This window comes from Falco naumanni, chromosome 3, assembly GCF_017639655.2.
Source record: "Falco naumanni isolate bFalNau1 chromosome 3, bFalNau1.pat, whole genome shotgun sequence".
NCBI lineage: Eukaryota > Metazoa > Chordata > Aves > Falconiformes > Falconidae > Falco > Falco naumanni.
In genome coordinates, this window is record NC_054056.1 from 27,671,579 (window position 1) to 27,692,821 (window position 21,243).

Below are 21,243 nucleotides of genomic sequence, written 5' to 3' on the forward strand. Positions count from 1 at the left end.
ATGAAAATAGATCAGGCCTCGTGTGATGAAAAGCCTTTCTCCGGCAAATTTCTCTCTCATTTACAGCCTCCTGATCGCCGATGTTCACAAACTGCTTCACAGCCCTTTGCTGAAGGGGCCTAGAGAAATTCAAACGCTTTCACAACAGCGTATTCCAAACACCCATTGTCCAGAGTTTCCTCATACACTCCTGGCGGTTTTCCCTGCCAAACGAGAGATCAGTCTGGCACAGGAGAAATAAACAACAAGCACAGCAAAGGAGAAAGCTATTTCCAGTTCCTACTACTCAGAGGATTGCTACAAGGTTTTCCACTGCCTTACACAGTGAGGATCCGTGAGCCAGAGAAGTCTTCCCGCCTGCTAGTATTTAACATGAAAGACTCCTGCTTCCTTTGAGTGTGGGGAGGTTTTTTTTAGGCAGGGAGGGGATCTGAGAACTGAAAGCAGGGGCAGTACTAGAATTTTTGGAAAGCTTCAGCAACGCTTCTCAGCTCCATCTGTGCTTGGTTTCAGCTCTACAGGGCTGTTTCAGATGCAGCCTGCAACGGAGGCACATCGGCCCCTTACCCACGAATACTCTGAAGGTTTTCATTTTGCTAGAGAATTCAACTTTTTCCTCTGTCAGGCACCCGATTAGCACCGTGACACACGTGCACGTCACTTACCTGGGGTAACGTGTAGCCAGCAGCAGCAAGGTAGATGTTACTGTGTCGCTAGACATCCATGCAGTAAGACCGACGGCACGTCAGTCGTGTCCTCACGGCTGGCTTCAGGGGGGCCAGCTTCCCTCTGCCTCTCCACTCTCTTTCTCCCAGGTGTTAATCCATTTAATGCCTTTGGAAAAAAGAGATCTTACTGGAAAAATGTTTTGGTGGGTTTTTGGGTTTTGTTTTTTTTTTTTTTTTTCAGTGCAGAACTGCTGCTTCATCAGCAGCGCACAAACGCAATACTTCCTGCTCACGCTGCTCTCCTTGCCCACACCCTTCCTTCCCCCCCAGCTTTAACCAGACCTCACTGCCCAGGTGAGGCCACTGATGAGCCCCGGCAGCACACAGGGATGCTGTGGCAGGCGGCCTTTGCTCCTGGAAGAGGCGATGCTGGTGAGATCCTAAACCACCAAATAATTCTGCCCCAGAGCACCCCTCTCTGTGCTGTGCCCCCCACCCCAGCCCTCTAATAAGCCCCAAGCCAACGCGTACCCACCACAGGACAAGCGAGTCCGTAACCTTCCACGGGCCCAGGGGGGCACGCCGCCAGTGCCTGACACCCGCTCAACATGGAGAAACACCTTGTGCTTGCTTGGTATCGATCGTCCTTCCAGGACTGGCGAGCAGGGTTACATCAGCTAAAACCGCATTGCCAGCCGCTGAGGTGACTGGGAAAGGTGCTGGCCAGGCCACGTTGGGAACGGCCAAGGGCCTCCAGCGGTGTGTCTGCAGGACACTGCAGGCTCTGGAGGGGGTGGCAACAACACAACACTTCTGCTGATGTTCTTGCTTCAAAACCAGAGGAACAGACTGCAGCCACAACCCCTCAGCAGAGCTGCTGGCTCAGGAACCCCAGCTGTGCTGAACCCCCTGACATTTTAGGGATAGTTCTGCTTTCTCTAATCCCGCGATCCAGCACGGCACTAATGGCCTGAGACTAGGGAAACCCTGTGATCTGCCAGCAAATCTGCAGGTACCAGCAGCCACCAGTTTCCAGGTAATGACAACAATATGCCCCTGGACATCTGTTTCCCCATTCCCTGCGTGTGCACGTGAGGACATGGAGCAAGGAGCTCCCATGTGCTGGAGGCCAAACCCAGGAACTCCGGAGCACACCCAGGACCCGAAGCCCATGGGTCACCACAGTGACACGGTGCTGGCCACCTGCAGGACACACAGAGCCACACAACCCATCACCTGCCCGGGTCAGCCACTGCATAGGCAGTCTGAGATGGAGGTACCCAGTCAAATAACGTCATCCCACCAGTAGGTTAGATACATGCCTTTTCCCACACATACGTATATTTTCTTCCCCAAACCCTGAACGATTTTTTGGTGAAACACTCGGCTCCTCTCCAACACAAAGAAGATCTTCAAAATCCCCCAAGTCAAACTGTGGCTGTTCCCTTATTTAAGCAGATTGGAGAGCAAAGCCCAGTGTGTTCCCTGCTGCCGGTTCACCGGGGCAGCACAGGTGAGGTGCAGCAAGGCTCTCCCCTGCGCAGGTGACTGCAGTTACTGCCAAGGGAGGGGACATCATGCAGATCCTGGGCTGGAGAGCTCAAATGGCCCGGTATCACCAGACAATACCTATGCGTTGTACAGGTTTTACTCCCCGATGTTGGTTGCTCAAGTACCCAAGTTCTGCAAAATGCCAGCGTGGCCCATTTTTCCGCAGTCCAGTAGTTGGAGATGGTCCCATTAAACAAGCTGATGCATTTTTCCATCCTTTTCCTGCGTTATCGGAGTGGATGACAGAGGACGGTGCCTCTTAGACTGTCTGACGTACAGAAAGTGCCAGTTGTTCTGTGCTGGGGTCTTGCATCTCTGTTTTGCAGATAGTTCTAAGCCTCAGGGTTTCCGAAAGTGACATTTTCAATCCCATTGTAACTACAGAAATGCCTGAAGAAAAAGGCACGTGTGACTCCCCAAACTGCAGGCCCTTTGCTGCCTTTGCTAGTTGAAACACGACTAATTTAGGAGACTTTTTCAGCAGAACACAGCAAAACACTGTTAGTATCAAACGCAAATCATTTCTCATTGTACTCACGTTCAGAAGACCTAGGTATACAGCGCCGCCACCCCTCAAAGGCTGGGTGCTTTGTGACAGCTGGGTAACAGAAAACAAATACTTTTATTCCTTCCTTTTAACCAGTTTGCATTTCTTTGGCAGTAAAAATGTAAAAGGTGCTCCAGCTGGCTCCGTGTCCTGCTTTGGGACAGCCAGTTTCCACCCAAGCCTGCTCTCTCAGGCCAGCCCTCCTGCCCATCCCCATGGTCCAGAGCCCGCAGGTTCACACTCCACGCTTGGAAAAAGCCACCCTCCTGGTGGCCCTCGCTGCCAGGGGCATCCCCGTGGTGGCAGAGGACTTCGGTCTTCCCAAACCTTAATGCTCTGGGGAGAGGGCACAGACTCCACGCCATATCCCAGCACTGCTGAGATAGATCCACAACACGGGGGCTGTGCCACTCTCTCCACCCATGTCAAAAATTAAAAAAAAAAAAAAAAAAAGCGGGGAAAAAAGCTTTAGGGACTGAGGCAAGGAAGCAGCAAGTTGGAGGAGGCACATGGAGATGCCACCACCACCTCCCCGTTCCGATGTGATGTTTCGGGCCAGCTCCAGCGATGCTGCCAGGGGAGACAGTGCGGGAGGAGCGGGGGCAGCAGGGAGGGAGGGGGGAATGCCAGCAGGGAGCAAAGTTCAACTGCCCTGCCCCAGGTCACCCTGCCGAGGCACGGGCAGCAGGGAAATTCCCAACTTGGGAATAGTCACAGTCAAATTTAGGTAGGAGAAAAGGGCTGGGCCCTTCCCTGGCCAAGAAGGAAGTGCTTTTTTAGGTGCCTATTTCCTAAGTAATTAGTCACAATCACTTCCTAGCCACACAAACTTATCCCATTTGGGTTTACACCTCATGACAGGTGTAAAACGCACCTTTGGACATGAGCTTCCTTCCCATCAGTCTCGAGAGGAGGCATTTCTCAGGCCAGGGGGTGGGAAAGGGAAGAGAGTGATTTTCTGCAGGTTTCCTCCCTCCGAAATCTCGTTCCCAGCCCATCAGCCCACCCAGGGGCAGCTCACAGAGCCCCGCGTTGCCAGCCACCCTCGGTTTGGGGCAGAGCTGGCTGGTTTTCTTTTAACCTGTCCCTGTTTGGTGGTGAGGGACCAGGTCCTCACCGGAGAACAGTGCTGTGGGGAATTTTAACCTCTGTCACGAAGGTACAGGAGGCTAGAGAGAGGAAAGCAGCAGCAGTTTACCCCCTGGGTTTGTCTCTCTGTTCCTGAATCTGGTTTGTTTCTCCACCAGAAAGAACTATCCCCCCAGGACTTAGGAAGATGTGGATGCTTCAGCTTCGCTACAATTCCCTGGCCTCCAGAGCTAGATACGCAACTCAGATGATTCTTTGGCTCACCGTCCTGTGAAATGCATTTTATTTATAGAAAAACATATAAAATGCAGCTAAGGCAGCTCTGACAAGCTAAAACAAAGGATTTCTTTTTTTTTTTTTTTTGACACATGCATGTGGCTTTTGAATACATCCTGAAGATTTCACAGCCATACACATTTATGAAAGAAGAGAGAACTATGCTGGCAGAAACCTCCTTAATTTATACATAAAATAACTGACAGACTGTTAATCACCACAACTTGCTGGAAGGATGCTCACTTATGTCATCACAGGGCTACCGTTTATAAAAAAAGGAAAGAGAACCCTGACCCAACACCTGTGCAGGAAAACCAGCACCAAAGTACTTCGCTGCTGTCTTCGGAAGCCCCATTTCAAAGGGGCTTGACCACCAGAGAACAGCAGTCACAATGAACGTGAATTTTCAAAGTGCTGCAATCATCTCAAACTCACTTCAACTGAAGGAAGAAAAATTGTGATGCTGTTTGCACAGATAAGCTCCAGCTTGTATGTCATCCTCTGGCAGAGAAGTCTGAAAACAAGTTACAACAAACCCACAAGAAGAGCCACGTCCATTTTGTAACCTATAATTTTTAAATATAACATTTTATTGCTTAGATGGTTTGATACAGAACAAGTTTTACTTTTTATTTTGAATTTGGAAGTACTGTACAACTGAATAAAAAGAGGAATAAAAGTACCAAAACAAATGTGTGATTCTCTGTTCATGTGGCATAAACCAGTCTTGTACACAATTCGTAGCAGCAGTTTAAGTTCCCTTTAGAAAAATATGAATTCTACACATTTATTACTGTTTCCTGCATGGGATGAAATCACTAGGATTAAACTTCCTTCGTGGAGAGAGAGAGAGAGAAAAGAGAAAGGAGACACACAGAGAGGAGAGCGAAGATGATGAATCATTCTGAAAATGGAATCAGACTGTCACATAGCCCCCAAAAGTTATTTCACAACAGCCTCAAACAAGGTTCTCTTTTTTTTTTTTTTCCTTTTTTTTTTTTTTTTTTTTTTTTTTTTGCGCGTTCACAGTCAAGTGCTTAATGTAGTGATTGAATTATCTCAATGTTAAGTCCATTGCAACTCAGGCAAAAGAATTTCAGAAGATCCTTTTTTTTTGTTTGTTTTTTGTTTTTTGTAAAAGCCCTGAGAGAGGAAAAAAAATAAAAAGATTCAAACAAAAATCGTATAGAGACAAATTAGCTGAACATGCAAACTAAAGCCTAAGATTCACCCATAGTTTAAACACATTATGAATTTCACAGTTTAATATTGGGGGAGGAGGGGAAACAAAAAAACCCCAACAACAGCAACGGTTCTCAGTCAAACTCAACTAATAAAAATGTCAATAAAATGTGGCAAGACCTTATACTCTACTAGGATATAGATAAAGGCTAAATAAAGCTTTAAATCAATAGTGATTATTGCTAGCAGATGTCCCGGCAGGCTGCTGGGAATTAATTACTTGCTACATTGTTCTGCAGCATATAGTTTAGTAATGGCTTCTCCCCCACAGTATTGCGCAGTTTAGTGTGGAGAGTTGCAAAAAAAACAAAACAAAACAAAACAAAAAACCAAAACAACAAACCAAAAACAAAAAAAGACAAAAACCAAAAAATACCCAAAATAATAATAATTATTATTATAATTATAATAGTAATAACAATTTAAGGGATGCGTGAACTGGTTTTAAGTAGAATGCACCTGGATAGAGTTTCAAATGTATCATTGGTTGTGATTGATTTATCTATATCTGGCGTTAGCTTAGTTTCTGAACTGGTTCAAACATCCCTATTTAGAAAAAAAAAACCAACAACACACAAAAAATAGAAATCACATATACCTCAACCATTTTTTCTTATTCTATTTGCAAGAATATTACTCGAGAACGTTTCTCTTCCTTTGAATTCTGGACAGTGAGATTTCAGTCTCCAGAAATTTTCGGAGAATTTTTAATATAGATATAGATATATATAGATATATATATATTATATAATATAGACTGGGTCCAAGGCCCACTTCCTCCATGTCTGGTGAGAGCAGGAAAAGCGATTCTGCGGGGGGAAGGAGGGAGGGTCACAGTGCGGGCTGGGCTGGGGGGCTGCAGTGGTGGAATAGCACAGTGAGGCTCCGGCAATGCTATTATGGCTCTGTCTGTCCCAGAGGTCATGACTGAAGGACAATTAACAAACAACAATAACGACAACAACGACAAGGACAACAAAAACGCTGGGCACTCCTAAAAATGCACAGCTACAGTAGGATACATTTCGCTTAACCCCTTCAATATTGGTGGCTGGAGTGTCACCTGTTGCCGGCAACAGGAGCCATTCGGAGAAATTCCAGCTGCCAGCATTAAAGGGGTTAAAATTATCGATATGAAATTTAGACACACACCTCAAGTCTTCAAGCATCAACCCCAAAATCTCAGGAAGAAATTTTTTTTTTAATTTATTTTATTTATTTTCAACATGTCTTATATCTGTAGTTTTATTACCAGTAGTATTTTCTTGCTCTAGACCATGACAGTAGCAAGATGACGGTAAGGCTCGCATTTCTCCCTTGCTTGCTTTCAACTGGAAGACGGAATAACTTTGCTCTTTAAGTAACACACGCTGCCACCGATCTGATTGCAACAAGATTAACCTAGTACTCGCAGTGCCTTTCTGATGCACTTGGAGGGGCTTTACGCGGCCCTGTTCTCGCACACTTCTCCCCCCAACACACACGCACCCACACGCACGCACAAACACGCACTCGCACCCCACCACGAGTGAGATGTTCCCCTGTACAGGTGTGATGATACCTCGCTGGCCTCCACTTGACTCTCCGGTCAGAGGAAGGGTTTCATTTAAAGTACAGTAGAAGAGCTGCAACATAAGAAGAGGAGCTGGTGAAAGCATTAAGTCAAAAACATTTCGAGAGGGGATCCAAGCTGCATTACACATCTGCGTGGGCAAATATTGCCCATTGGTTTCTGCTGACTGCAGAGACAAGCGAACTGATGGATTTTTATAAAATAATAATAAAATAATAATAATAATATACTGAAGCAAATCAAACATATATAACAGCGGGTGCGTAATTTCCATAGGTTACGTTGCTATGTAACTCTTCTCTGTATACACGCCTAGTCCACGATGGCCAGAAAAAAACCCTAGGATTTAGAAGACCATTTGTAATGCTGAAAAAGTGGAAACAAGCTCGAGGTTGAAATTCATTGCGTTTCCTGCTCTTGGCTTGAACCACTTCGAACACCTTCAACTGCCACGTTGTTATTGCCTGGAACAGGCTTAATGCTCCACCATGTGGCAAATGCAAGAACATCTACTGAGAAAAAACAATAAATCAACATCTCCTCCGCAATTCCTCCGACTGTTTCGTATGAAATTCACATAATTTTTCTTCCAGTTATTGGCTGTGGTATCCAAGGGCCTCCCACCCCACTGCCCCCATTTCCAGCTCAGAGAACAAACACAGCGACTATCACAGATATACAAGAACAAGCTCACGCACACCAATACAAAAGGTAACATTAATGCTTAAATGAAAAAGGTCCTCTCCAAATAATTCATTAAAATATTAAAAAAAAATCATTTTTGAAAAAAAAAAATCTATAATACCAAAAGATCTAATAAAGTAGTAAGGCACTCAAATCAGTATATACTGTAGTCTCTTGCATTATTATACTGAAAGGCATATGGCACCGCGTCCAGTCTGCCATACTCTCCCCACAGCTGTAGGTCGCTCTTCCAAAACAAGACTCCAGAAACCTTGCTCTGCTGGCTTCAGCTTGTGTGCTGGGATGGGTCCGACTTCCTAGCAAGTTATTCAACCCCCAAGAGCTGAGGCGCACTGTCTGCAGAGGCAAGGATGTGATTCATGGGAGACTTTTTGTTGTGCATCTCCAGCAAGTCTTGAATGAAACCCGAGGGCCTCTCGTGCTCGGAGCTACCCCGAGGCTCCTGGTCTTTTGTGGTCTGTTTCTGTGCACTCTTGGTGGGCTCCACGAGGCAGGTGCTGGCTCCTCGCCCGCTTGGCCTCTCCTCTCTGCAGGGGGAGTCCTTGACCGTGCTGGCCAGGGACTCTTTTCGGCTCCCCATGAGGGACGTATGGCTACCGACGCCCCCCCCCACAGAGTCACACTCGTTTTCTGAGATGGGATTGGCGCCACTGTGGCTAGACTCATTTTCGCTGTCTTCTCCGCACCTCGACTGGGTGTCCTCCTTGTCGCTCTCCTTCCCATGGTTTCGGGCATTTTTGACTTTCTGGTGTATGCGCTGGTGACGAACCAGGCTGTGTTTCAGAGTGAAGGTCCGTTCACAGGTTTGACACTTGTAAGGTCTCTCACCTAGAAGAGAATTAAAATACAAAGGTCAGCTATAAAGTCACAAACGTGCCTCCCTCTTGTTTCAATCGGCCCAAGATGCTCTACACTTTGGAAATTCGGCACCTGTATCAAATGTGGACGTCACATTTATGCAGGTTTTTTCCTTTTGTACCATTGAACTAGCTGATGACATGTAAGCAGGAATACAGATAAATCTCCTAAGGTACAAATGAAAAATCAAAACTAAATGTGTTGAGATTTCTACAAGCCCGGCATGCCTCTGCACTAGGGAGGGAGGCAGACCATAAACCCTGGGTGCTCATTAGCATCCTGTCCAATTTAGTCAGCAACTTTTCTGGAAGAAGTCTGCAGTCGTCCTCTGGACCTCAAAAGCCTTTGTGAAACCGGCCCACCCCAGGGGCTCCTGGCTGCAGGTCAGCCCCTGAGACACGCCGAGAGAGGGCCTGGAGATGGGAGAATGAGGATACTGCCCGGGTAACCCTGATCAACAGCACTTAACAACTGAACTGCACGTAAGAAAGCATCTCCCTCTCTCTCAGATGCTGACAGATGGGCAAGGATTAAATGCACAATTTAATCACTGAAGTCGAAGAGAAGCTGCCAGAAATTACCCTCGCCACAACAGCCCCTCCTCTTTCAGTCAGGCAGAAGACAGTACCGCCACATTTCAAAACGGACACAGGACAGCTAAAGGACCTAGATTTGTCAGGCATTCGTGGGACACAGCAGATGTCTGTTAGAGGTGATCAAAATTTACTGAGTGAAAGGTGCCTGCCTCAGGATGTTATTTACAGAGCTGCTGGTGTTCCTCAGCCCACTGGTGCCTTAGGACAGGAGTGACATGCCAAAGCCCCTGAAAAACCTCTTCATACCCGTGCCAGAAATGCTACTTGCAGGTCTCATTTTGCAATCTTAAGCTGCAGAGCAGCTGCAGGCATCCTCTGCCATAATCAACAGGTGGTTTGCTCCGATCTCAGAGCTGCTTTTTGCACTGGAAATGCTTCAACATTTTCCTAAGCATGAGCTCATCAGAAAACAAAAGCAACCACAGCCCCACAGACAAAATTCCCCCAAAGTCCCAACCAAGCCTCAAGGTGCTACCTACTCTCAAGAACAAGGTCCCACCCTGACCCATCCTCTATTTCCAGCTGCACCTACTAAAGACTTTTCAGTGCTGCAATTCCATCGAGACACCATCTTGTGCCAATGAGCACAGAGAACGAAGACAAAGAAATGCGGCTCATTTCTCACTGGTAATAATGCTTGGGATCATGAAAAGAAAACCTATTACAAACTTGAGGTGGCTGGCTGAAATGTGCAAGTAGGTCCCTGGGAAGCCAACACTTCTCTCCAGTGTCCTGCTTGGGCATCTGCTATCAAGGCAGGGCACAGACCTCTGGGAGCATCTTTGCCCAACAGCCCTTGCCCATCCGGCACTCGGCTGTGGCTGATGCTGTGCTTGGGCAGGCAGCACCAGAGCAGCCCACAACTGCTTGCTGGGAAGCAGCCTGCACTGGACAACAAAACATTTCCAGCCTGATTGCCATTCTGTAGGCAGGCAGAAGTTTCTTGCACACTTCACCAGCGTGTCCCAAACGCTCCTCTTCTGAGTAAAGAAATCCCAAAACCTTACAGTTATCCTTAAAAAATTCCGGACATTAAAACTGAAGCATAAGCCACGTTACAACCTGACAGCATTTTGTCAATATAGCTGAATAACTGGGAGGGAGAGGAGGAGGACAGTCAACCCACAGTACTCAGGCAAAATCCTCAGCTGAAAATGCACTGACCTAACTGAAAATGCTCTGATCTAACAGTGGGGATAGGTGCTATTCACATTTATTAAATCTGAAGAAAGCACTGTCCCAGGTTCCTGTTCAACACCTGTCCTATGTCAGAACATCCTTCAGTGTCAAGAAGAGTCAAAATGGGAAAAAAACACACCGACAAGGCCCACATAGCTCAGCATGCAATGGAAACGATTTAAAACATATGTAATGGGAACCTCCACGGGCACACATCATTTGGGGGTAAAGCTCAGTACTTAGATATCAGCACCTTCCAAAGCTTCTGAATTAGTATGAAAAATAGGCACAAGAATGGGACCTGTCTCACTTGTGGCTCAATGCCAGAAGAAACCAGGTCCATTTTGCACTCGATAGGTCAGTATTTATGATTTAGAAGGGTAAAAATCTTGTTAAGACACTAGTCCTTGGTGTAGTTTACTCAACATCACTGTCAATTACAGCACAAATATTTTGTTAATCACAAAGACCTTGTCTTCAGCAGAGAGCACCTTCAAAAGACACAAAATGTCGAACTGCACCAGTTTTCACACGTCAGAGCAGCCTGCTGACAGCTAAATGCATCATTAATAACACTGAATGATTAATTCACATTTGAGCAGGCTTATGGCTTCATCTTATTTGCAAGGCACTGCTGCAAACTGCGTATCGCATAAAGAAATCCCACGTCTTTTAACGGACAAACATTTTACTACCTGTGTTCCACCTTCCCTGCCCAAGCCTGAATGAAGAACAGGGTGCCCACTGTAGCTTTGCCTGTCACTCGAGCAGCAGGACATGCAGATCACCAGCACACTACCCGTACCAGGCTTGGATAATCAGAAAAAAACAGACTCTCTCTCTAAACTTCCACTCAGAAATGAAGTCTTATCATACCCTGCCAGGTTTCTCCACTACTCATCAAAATACTGGGAAGAGGTAGAGCCACACGCACATGACAACAGACTCAGGCGCTGGACAGAACAACCGCCCAGGGATCTCCACACTTGCCTTCACCTCTAAATTCTGCAACCAACCATGGGCAAAACAGTTTGGGCACTGAAGATAAGGCAGCGGTGACAATTCCCGCTGCCTTGATAGGCTCCGTATGCAGCATAAGGACTGGGGCAGAGAAGACAACTTGCAAGATACCTGTAGAGATACCTGTAGGACTAAACACAGTGTCTCCAACTCCAAGTGCTAGCAGCAATCGTGTACCTACACAGTAGATGCCTCAGCTGGTGGCAGACCTGCCTGTAATCTGTTCTGCCCTCAGGCCTCCTCTTACCTGTATGAGACCGCATATGTCGCGTCAGATCTTGCAGAGACCAGAAACGCTTGTTGCACACAGTACAGACTTTCTTTCTTTTGTCTGCTTTTGCAGTACTCTTAGCCCCATCAGTCTTTGGTTTTTTGTCATCACTGCTCTTCTCAGTGGACTTTCTCTCTGTGCCTTCCCCCTCAGAGATGCTTTCGCTCTCTTCATTTTCCTTTCCTGTTGCCTCACAGTCCACAGGAGACTCCACTACCTTCAAGTCCATCGGAGACTCTTCCTGCTCAAGACCAGAGTACTGCATCGAGGGAGCTCCTGCACCATCCTGAATGCTTTTGCTTTCATCCTCACTGCTCCTTTCATCCTTTCTGTCCTCACGAGTGTGGGCCTTTTTGTGACGGCTAAGAGTGCCAGCAAACTTGAAGGTTTTGCCACAAATGTCACAGGCATGTTTCCTTTCAGTCTGAGAACTGCTGCCTGCACTCTGGTCACTCTCTGCCAGCTTGAAGTCCATTAATTTGCTGGCAAAATTGAGGTCAAGACTTTTGTTACTTACAGAATCTTCCTCAGGGCCCTCTTCATATCCATCCGCTTTTTCTTCGGTATCCGCTTCTGCCAGAGGGGAGTTAGCTTTTTGCTCCTCCTTCAGGCCGCGCTCACTCCCTGGTAGCTCTGTTATTTCCTCTGGCTGTTCCTTCTCGCAGGAGGTCAGGTCCAAGACTTCGTTCCCTGTAGCTAGTGTCTCCGCATCAGACTGGCTGTCTGCAAGCAAACAGAGAGAAACTTTCAGTGGGATGCTCTCTGCTAATTCACAACTACCGGCAGTAAGGCTGCAGGCGGACCCACGAGCACTGCTTCTGACCAAGTGTCCCGACATCTGTTTCTCTCATCTGTGACCCAGGCCAGCAACTAAGAGCTGAAAAGAGATCAAAACACCGCAGAACCCAATTAACAAGATGATTAAAAAGCTGTAACAAAATGCTTTCTTTTTCAAAATATGTTCACATTCTCGACAGTTTCTTGAAGTCATTTTTAAGACAATCACTTCTACCAGAGAACACAAAAAGCTGAGACACCAAACAAGAGTGGAGGTCACTACTATTGCAAATACACCATTCCAGAGATACATGGATCTATTATTTATAAACTCATGTATGAAAAATATGCACATAGATCGAAGTAATATACATCCACATATTAATCAAACTGACTTATAAGTAGCAGAAAAAGCTTTTCAAAGGGAACGTAAAGGCCTCATGCAACCAGCTGGTACAATTAGTGTTAAATGTTAGAGCAGACAATAACACAGAGGTCAGTTTAAAAAACTGGGTATATATCATATAAGCAAAAGATGCAGAAGTTTGTCCACATGTAGCTCTTTGACACACACTCTTTTGACACACCACCTGGAACCAAACGTAAAGCCAAGGTGCAGTAACAGGCAGCAGCCTTCACTGTTTCACAATTACTCCAAGGCGGCGGCAAAAACCACCTAAGATGTCCACTTTCATGACCACCTCTGCTTCCTTATCAGTTTGTAGCACTAATGTTGCTGAAGAGACATAACATGTGTCCAAAAAATTAGAACAGATAAGGTGCTTAGCGCTTAAGGAGAACAAAGGGCTGGAGGCGTGTCCCTTCCAAGTCTATAAAAACAGTGAATGTGTAAATAGGAAATTAGCTGGACTGGATCTAGAGGCCAAAGCTGACGATGATGCATGGCATGTAACTGCATCCCCAGTGCCACTTTCCAGCAACTGTTCCAGGACACACACTTTGCAAGCTGTGCTTTCTGAAAGTTGAAACTTCCCTTGCTTTAAGTCCTCCACCCCACCTCCTTCTTGCTGACAGCAGAGAGCCAAGGGAGCGCACAACCTACCATGCATTTCAGCATTCATCTGCAAGCCCGATAGCTGCTGAGTAACTACAGGGATTTAGAACCTCTAGTAGAGCAGTTTAAGTTCTCCATTTGACACAGCACAACATGCGTTTGTCTCCAAATTGCTTAGATTTCCTATTACAGGCTTTTTTCATAAGGAAGGAGTAATGACAGAAGATAAGAAGATAGTTCTCAGGCATTTAGTGGTTCAAATGCAGTCTTACAACATGACTTGCACTGACCCTATCTCCTCACACAAGTGATAACAAATGGCCATTAAAACAAATGTCAAAGCTTAGCAGCATTAGGAATTGTGAACAATCACTTAATAGAGCATAATCCTCAATACACTTTTTCTTGGGGGGGATAGAAGGGGGAGAAGTGGCCTGTCAAAAAAAATAATCTCACCTTTTAATCAAAACAGGTCCATTTACATAGACAGCATGGATTACACAAAAACTTTCCACGAAGTTAATTGCTCATCTAATTATCTGCCCATTAAAACATGCAACCGAGCCATAATCTGTGTATAATGCTACAGAATTTGAGATTGTGGGCATCTGAAAAACAAAGGTCACCTACAAATGCCCTCCCAATCTCCATTTGAATTTTGTGTTTTGACTCGTTGATTATCTCTTGGCTATATTAAGGCAAAGGAAGAAAAAGAAAAGAAAGCTACTATGAACAAAAAGAGGCCATTTGTAAAAATCAAGCTGAAATGCTGGTGCGTAATAACTAAGGGGAAGCACTGCTCCGCTACCCAGAGAAACTGGAGCCAGGCACATATGAGTAGCCAGGACTACACACCGTGCTCTTGCTTACACACAGGTAGCCGGGACGCACAGCTGCCTGCACAGGCAAGGGAGCGAGCTCCACACAGGGGAGATGTTTAAAAAGGAAGCACAGCTACGGGTTCCTGCCTGCCACCTTCTTCCCCACACCGTGTCTGGGGACAGGAGGAGCACATCTGGCTTTTACTAGCAGTGGCTCACCTTGGCCCAAGAGCGGGGATGAAAGGAAGGATTAACGGCCACCGATGCGACTCCCCACTGCTGCCAGAAGGGTCCTTGTCCTTCCTTGGCGACTCACTCCCGCCCCAGCCCTTGGATGGCCCCAACATTCACACAGGGTCTTTTTTCACCGGAGCACAGGTTTATGCTGGACTGAAGTGATGCTGTAATCACCACTGCCTTTAGGCAAAGGGCAGGAGGGAAGGAAACAACAGGGAAGAGCCTCCTCCCCAGCCGCCTTTGGTTGCTACCATCACAAAGGCACATCAGTGGATAATGGATGAAGAGACAAAAACGGAGTGGCAAAGTGGGCCTGAGGTGCAAAGACCTTGAAGTGACACCAACAGAAAGCACCCAGAACAGCTGCTGTACCTCTGCCATCGGTGCTCCTCCCCAGCAAAGCAGGCACCTCCCAGCAGAAATGGGCCACCGGGTCTCATCCCCAGTGAGGCCAGCAAATGGCCCCCCAAGAAGATGCACATTAGGACCAAGAAAAATTGCAAACGCAGCACCGAGGAGGTTCATTAGGGAGCAGGGCAGGAAACCATGTGAGCTCTGTTAGGCTGGAGAGGAGTGAAAAGCAGGAGGAGACCAAGAGGGAGAGAGCTCCTCTTTTATGTACCCAGAGAGATGTTTTGTAACTCTTTGCTGACCAAACTGAAGAGAACAGATGCAGAATGAGTTGGAAATATCAGGAGCAAAGTGAACAAGGGCAATATACACTGGTAGAACTCAGTAAGAGCAAGCCCAAACCAGAATGTCTTAAACCTCTCAAATGCAAAAGTCCCAAGTTTTACATTCAACACATCATATACCGTAAATGATTTTCCTATTTCCCCGTAATTTTCCTTAACTTTTTCTTCTTCTCCTTAGAGTATTTCCAAAAATATATTAATTTTCTTATAGTATATTCATCCTTCAGTGAATCATACCCAAACTCTCTCTCCTTTTTTCCTCTCTTCTGTGCCCTGGGCCCCTTCCCGGCTGCTATTCTGTTCTCGTATGGCTGGCCTGCAATTACATTTTCCTGTGCACGAGAGAAACACTCCAGGGGGTAGGTGGTCCACAGGTAAGTGATGCCGTCTTACTAGCACAGGCAAGCAGATGAGGTCAACATCAAGAAAAACAAATGCGGAGTTTAAATAATGTGCCTTCACGAAGGGCAAAGACCACTTCAGACCCTGGGAGCACGGATGTACACAGACTTTCTCTTCCGAAGCCAGCCTGCCCCCCCTGAACGAACACATTTAAAACTCAGTAGGGACGTGGCCAGGAACGTGCTGACACGCGTACGTGCCTGGGTGAGCGCTCCTCCTTCTTACCTGCACAAACCAGACCTGCCGTTTCCTTTGTCAAGAAGGAGTTTCACAGGTCCCTTATGAAACTTCATGCATATCATAAAGCGGCAGTTCCTGACTAGTTGAAGCTGCTCTGTGGTTACCCCCAACCTGCGTGGTTGGTTTTGCAGCTGGTGAAAAAGTGAGCTGCTTTGCACAAACCCTGGCTCTTTGGGGATGGGTGAGAATCAGCCCAGCTCTGCTGCAGATGAACTGGAAGAGCAGCAGCGGAGCCGTGAAGGCGTGTGGGAAACACGACGGTCGTGAAGACAGCTGTGCCAGGTCTGGTGCTGGGTTTCTCCCACAGTGCAAGGGATGGCTGGAAGGGTAGTCTCCTACTGGCAGCCACTCCATCCACTCCAGCAGAGGTTAGGCTTGGCCTACGCTACTGTTTTTTCCCCATTTACATGACTGTCTGCAGCAATAGAAACACTGCTGGCCATGTAACTCCAGCAGGCTTACATCTTACACAAGGAGAAGGATTTTGACTGAGCCTTCAGACCTGAGCAAACATGCCTCCAACGAGGCCAGGCTCCTCTCAGATGAGTAATTCCTTTTTCCAGAATTTTGCTGATTTATGGTGCAGAGAAGTCACTTGCGTCCAGGCGGTGAGGAAAGCAGGGTGCTCAGGAAAGGCGCCTTCACCCCTTTCCCATCTTTCACTTACTAAGGTTGTAAAATGCTTGCCGGTCCATCTGTTATCCCACAGATATTTACACTACACGAGTCAAGAGGACCGGAGCGGACAGATCCGCCTGCCAAGGCTCCCACCCACTGCCACTTCTTCAGCAACCATGGGAGCAGAATACATTACGTTGTCACAGACAAGTAGAGTTTGTGTCACTCCTCTGAAATGAAGATAAGGTGGTGACACTATTTCATGATGTCAATTCTGACACTGATGTTAAAGAACATGGGCAACGTCAGACAGAGACAGGAGATGAGCAGGGAGGTAAGGACATACAGAGGAAGGCAACATGAAACAACCAGCGGTAGCTCAGCTGCTGCCTCATCAGCTCCTGGGAAAAAACAAACTTCTCAGGAGATATATTCATAAGCAAAACCTCAAGGACTCCATCTGAGAATCCAAAAACTTTTCCGCTTGCATGAAAGAAACCACTATATAGTTGTAGCCAAAATCATTTTTCCTTCAAACTGTGGAAAGAAAAAGACTGTTTTGCTGAAGTCTATTTACAATTCAAGTTGCAGTTTTCAGTCAGCTCAGTCAAAAGGGTCTGCTTAATCTTTTATAGGTGGCAAGAAAGAAAGAAAGAAAAAAAAGGAGTAAACTGCTTTCCTGCATATACAAACCAAATTACCAAGAAACACCAAATGTGGAGAGTTTCAGATAGAAGCGCAGATACAGATCAAGGTGGGCAGGTTGCTGGTTTGATTTCTGTTTTCCCATGGTTTTCGTTTTTCCTGGAACTACGGTGGAATAGAGAGTGGAGCTTGAGATGCTAAGGAGTTATTAGATAAAACAGGGCGTTGTACTTGAATCTATTTTGTGACTAAAGCAAGTGTTTATTGCCAAACATTCCTGACATCGCAACAGAAGTGTCAGAAAACCCATCACATAAGTAATGCTCAGAACTGGAGCAGACAGAGCACGGGAAATGGGTGTTGTACAAGTAGTTGGCATTATCAGTCAGATGAGCCAACAATTTACTATTTTTCCTCCATTAACTGAAATAACCTCAGCTAGTCTTGTATTTTACAGGAGATGCAGCCACCACTAGGTGGTAGCAGCCTAGTAAATTTGGGATTTTTCGCACCCACTCACATAATGCTGCTCCTACTTCCACCCCACGAACTGGAGAACATCTTTCCAACCTGCCGAGTCAACTTGCAGAACATTAGGGGTTATCTTTGTCCATTTTTACTGTAATCACTCTAAACACTAGAATTTAGCCACCTTCATTGCATCACATGTACACACACAAGTTAAATATTCGCCCATCGCCCACAGTTGAGGAGCTTTGGTCATACCTGCATGCCTTTTGAAATGAAAACATTTGAGATAGAAAAGGACTGTTTACAGTAAACTAAACTGAGTATATCAGAGGGAAAAGGAGAAAAAACAATTCTGGAAAAAAAACCCCATTTTTTGCCTTTGGCACAAGGTATGATTCCCCAGTACCTGCAAGAGAGCAGCTGAAGTGTTCGTGACTAGCTCTGACTGCACCTACCAAGTAGAAACCAGCATTGACGCAGGGTGGGTGGGGGAACCCAGACTTTCAGCTTATGGTGAATTCCACCGTTCAGCAGCAAGGCAGTTTGATGTAGAGCCAGCAATACAATCAGCAAGTTTTATACCATCTCCTCACCATCCTCCAAACAACAGCTCTAATGCTCAGGCCAATCTCAGTGGTAAGCAACTCTTGCTTTATCCTAAGCTGCAGCTCTGGAGCAGCTGTTAAACTCTGCCTGACACTGAAAATGCAGTTTCAAGCCCTTTGCCCTCTAGGAAATTTAATTCAGAGATACAAACAGCTAGAACCGTTTTGAAAAACAAAAAGTCTCCCACTATACCCAGGGCTCACATGATTTCTGGAGGAATCACAGAGTGGCAGATATCTAGAGCAAAGATGAATTCTGCTAAACACTAATTGGAAAATTCACTGTTGAGTGTACTTACTTTGTCAATATTTGCCTAGTTAGCACAGGGAAGTTGTGTTCAACCCTCTCACGTTAGGGACAAGCCTGTTTAAGAAAGGGATCTTTCCTTAGCAAAGTCTGTATTACGTAAGAGATAATCCCTTACCCCATTCCCATCCCACATTTCTCCTCCATCAACTCTGTTTCGTTGCAAGAAGGGAGCATTCAGAAAGCCCTAAGGAGACAAAGGCAGGGCTGCTTTTAATGTGATGAAAGTGGGCGATTCATTAAGTTGCTTCACGTATTCATTGTATGCTTCCCTGCCAGTACAGGTCTCCCCTGGTCTCACTGCTGCAAACTGGGCGAGATGTCCTCAGTTTGCTTCAGGTTCTTTAGAACATTCCATATTCCTCTGCACGTAGCAAGGATACACACGAGCCCCATCACTCAGACAGCCTCCTCATCTCTGAACCCTATTGAAAACCACCATCCTGGGTTTTTCTGGTTTAAGACAAGACCAAAAGAAACCCTCTATAAACTTGGTCCCAGTGACACTCTATTGAATTGCACTTCCTGTCTTACACCTCGTCCTAAAGCTTTGCTTCGTTTATGGCTGACCAAACACCACACAAGCATCTCCCTTCATTCCCTTTCCTTCTGGCACACAGTGAAAATTGGGGTAATTACCCACTTCCAAGTACAGCCCTCACATGGGCTCTGTATGTGAATGCCAGGCACGCTACTCACACACATGCTAAAACCAGCGTAAAATGAGAAATGACCCCATTTTAAACTAAGCCACAGTTTCAAATTGTTAATTTACTTCCACTGATTTTGAAATCCGTTTTTCTTGGGACAATGGAGGGAGACCACAAGTCCACAGCTGTTGAATGATTTTGGACCATGATTAAACACCACTTGATGAAGCCAGTTAGAAACACCGAGCTGTGTTACAAAGCGCACGCGGTAACTGGAACAGTATAGGAGCGGGGCTCCTTCCTTGCTGTCTGAAGCTGCTATTTGAAGACACAAAGCTTCTGACAGCAAAGCCAGTTTCAACAGCATCTAGCCCCAGCACCTCCCAGGAGATGCTGCCAGCTCCACACCTCAGCTGCATCAATGTGCTCTTTTAGGCCCGCACCGCCAGCCAGGTCCGGGAACCGATCTCAGTTCCTGCCGGTCCCTCCCCCTGCCCTTCTCATTTTTTTGGTCAGCTGGGTCAGCTACAGCTGTGGGGATGAACAGTTGGAAACAGGTCGAGCCAGTATGGCCAAGAAGTGCTTTGTGTTATCCAACCATGGCCCAGGGCTCTGTCTGCTGGGGGCAGGTCAAACCACTCTGACCAGCCCAGTGCTGGCTGCTAAGAACAACATCTACGTTCCACCGAAGTCCTACCCATCCTACGTGCTGCGCCAGCGCTCATCTCAGCAGCTTTAGAAACGCTTGCCTCCCACCGCCCAGCTCAGCTCCATCAGGATCCCTCTGACTACCAAGAAAGTTTTCCACAGGCCCAAGCAGGACATTTTAGTTTCATTCTGCCATGAAGACGGTCAGAGGTGAGCACTTTCAGAGCCCTTTCTACAGACTTTTGTTCTGCGAGGGGATCATGTTATAACATGAGTCGTCTTCTCTCACGCTGCAGCCTTCTGTTGTCTGCAGAGGCAGGATGAGCCCACGTGACACCCCAGATACTGTGCTACAGCCCTGTAAAGTTACAGGCTGTTACATGGTAACAAGGCAACTTCGGCTCTTCATGATAGGCAAGATCAAATCACGTCGTAACATGTCCCCAGCGTGGCAGATTTTAATGCCAAACTAGTGCCGAGACCTGTATTACTACATTTGAATCACTGCAAGGCAACCTGCCGTATTAAAAGAAGAAGAAAGGATGAGAAAGGCTGGGAAGACAGCAGATTTTCCCAAACAAATAGGAGCTTGGAAATGTAAGAGGAAAATCTTGTGCACACTTCTGTGCAGTCTAATCGGCAGCTACTCTGAGGCTGAGAGTAACAACTCAGTTATAATTTCAGCTACCCTGACGCACAGAGCCAACTTCTTGCTGCTTTTAGGTTTGTTACTTCAACAACTGTCCCCTGAAACCGACTCAAAGGGACACAAAGTGACCCTGTCTCTCCCGGAGGTGTGAACACCTTACAGCAATGGCTCCCTTGTGCAAACACTTTTCAGGCAAGGGACCCGTACCACCATCTGCTGAGCTCCCTTCTTGCACCCATCCCATTTGGTCGGCACAGAAAAGCCTTGAGCAACTACGCTCACCCTTGGTTTCATGTCAGCTTGTCCTTTCTGACTAAATGCACTCGCCTGCCTACAACAAAACCTTGAGTGATTTCACGGTCTCCTTCGCTGCTGAACTCTTAAAACAGAGGGGGCGATATGAGGGCAGGTGAGCTTCAATGCAGATGAATATAAGGTAAAACACCCCTGGCAAAATAATCTAAAACGTGCCTATATGATGCTGAATGTGCTACTGGCAGGTACATTCAGGCAGGAGGTCTCAGAGCCATTGCTGACAGCTCTCCAGGACACCAGCCTGGCCTGCAGCAGCAGCCAAACTAAAGCCAAGAAACACTGGGTACCATGAGCAAGGGTATTGAGAGCAAGACCAAGGGTGTCCCTTCGATGCTGTGTAAAGCCCTGGTGTGCCCTTGTCTCAGGTGGTGTGTGCACTTCTGGTCTCCATGCCACAGGGAGGAGACAGATGTGTTGCAGATGGCACACAGCAAACCTGATCCAAGCGATGGGTCATCTGCCCTGCAAGGAGACACCAGAAAAGCTCAGACTTCTCATTTTGGAGAGGAGGGGATGTTATAATTGAGGTTTACAAATTATTAAGGTAGCTGAGAAGGCACACACAGAACTGCA

At 46.6% G+C, this 21,243-nt stretch overlaps 1 protein-coding gene across 5 annotated transcripts in view; it reads right to left on the reverse strand.

Moving 5' to 3' along the window:
• Positions 1-4,700: 4,700 nt before the first annotated feature.
• Positions 4,701-21,243, reverse strand: part of RREB1 (ras responsive element binding protein 1) — a 125,772-nt gene continuing 109,229 nt past the window's right edge. For 4 of the 5 annotated variants that reach the window (XM_040586829.1, XM_040586830.1, XM_040586831.1 and 1 more), the window contains 2 exons: positions 11,552-12,298; positions 4,701-8,479 (listed from right to left, as the gene is read on the reverse strand). In XM_040586829.1, the coding sequence (XP_040442763.1) occupies positions 7,956-8,479; positions 11,552-12,298 (1,271 nt within the window). In that variant the 3' untranslated portion in view covers positions 4,701-7,955. The remainder of the gene's footprint in view (positions 8,480-11,551; positions 12,299-21,243) is intronic. The other variant, XM_040586833.1, reaches the window with a different exon arrangement.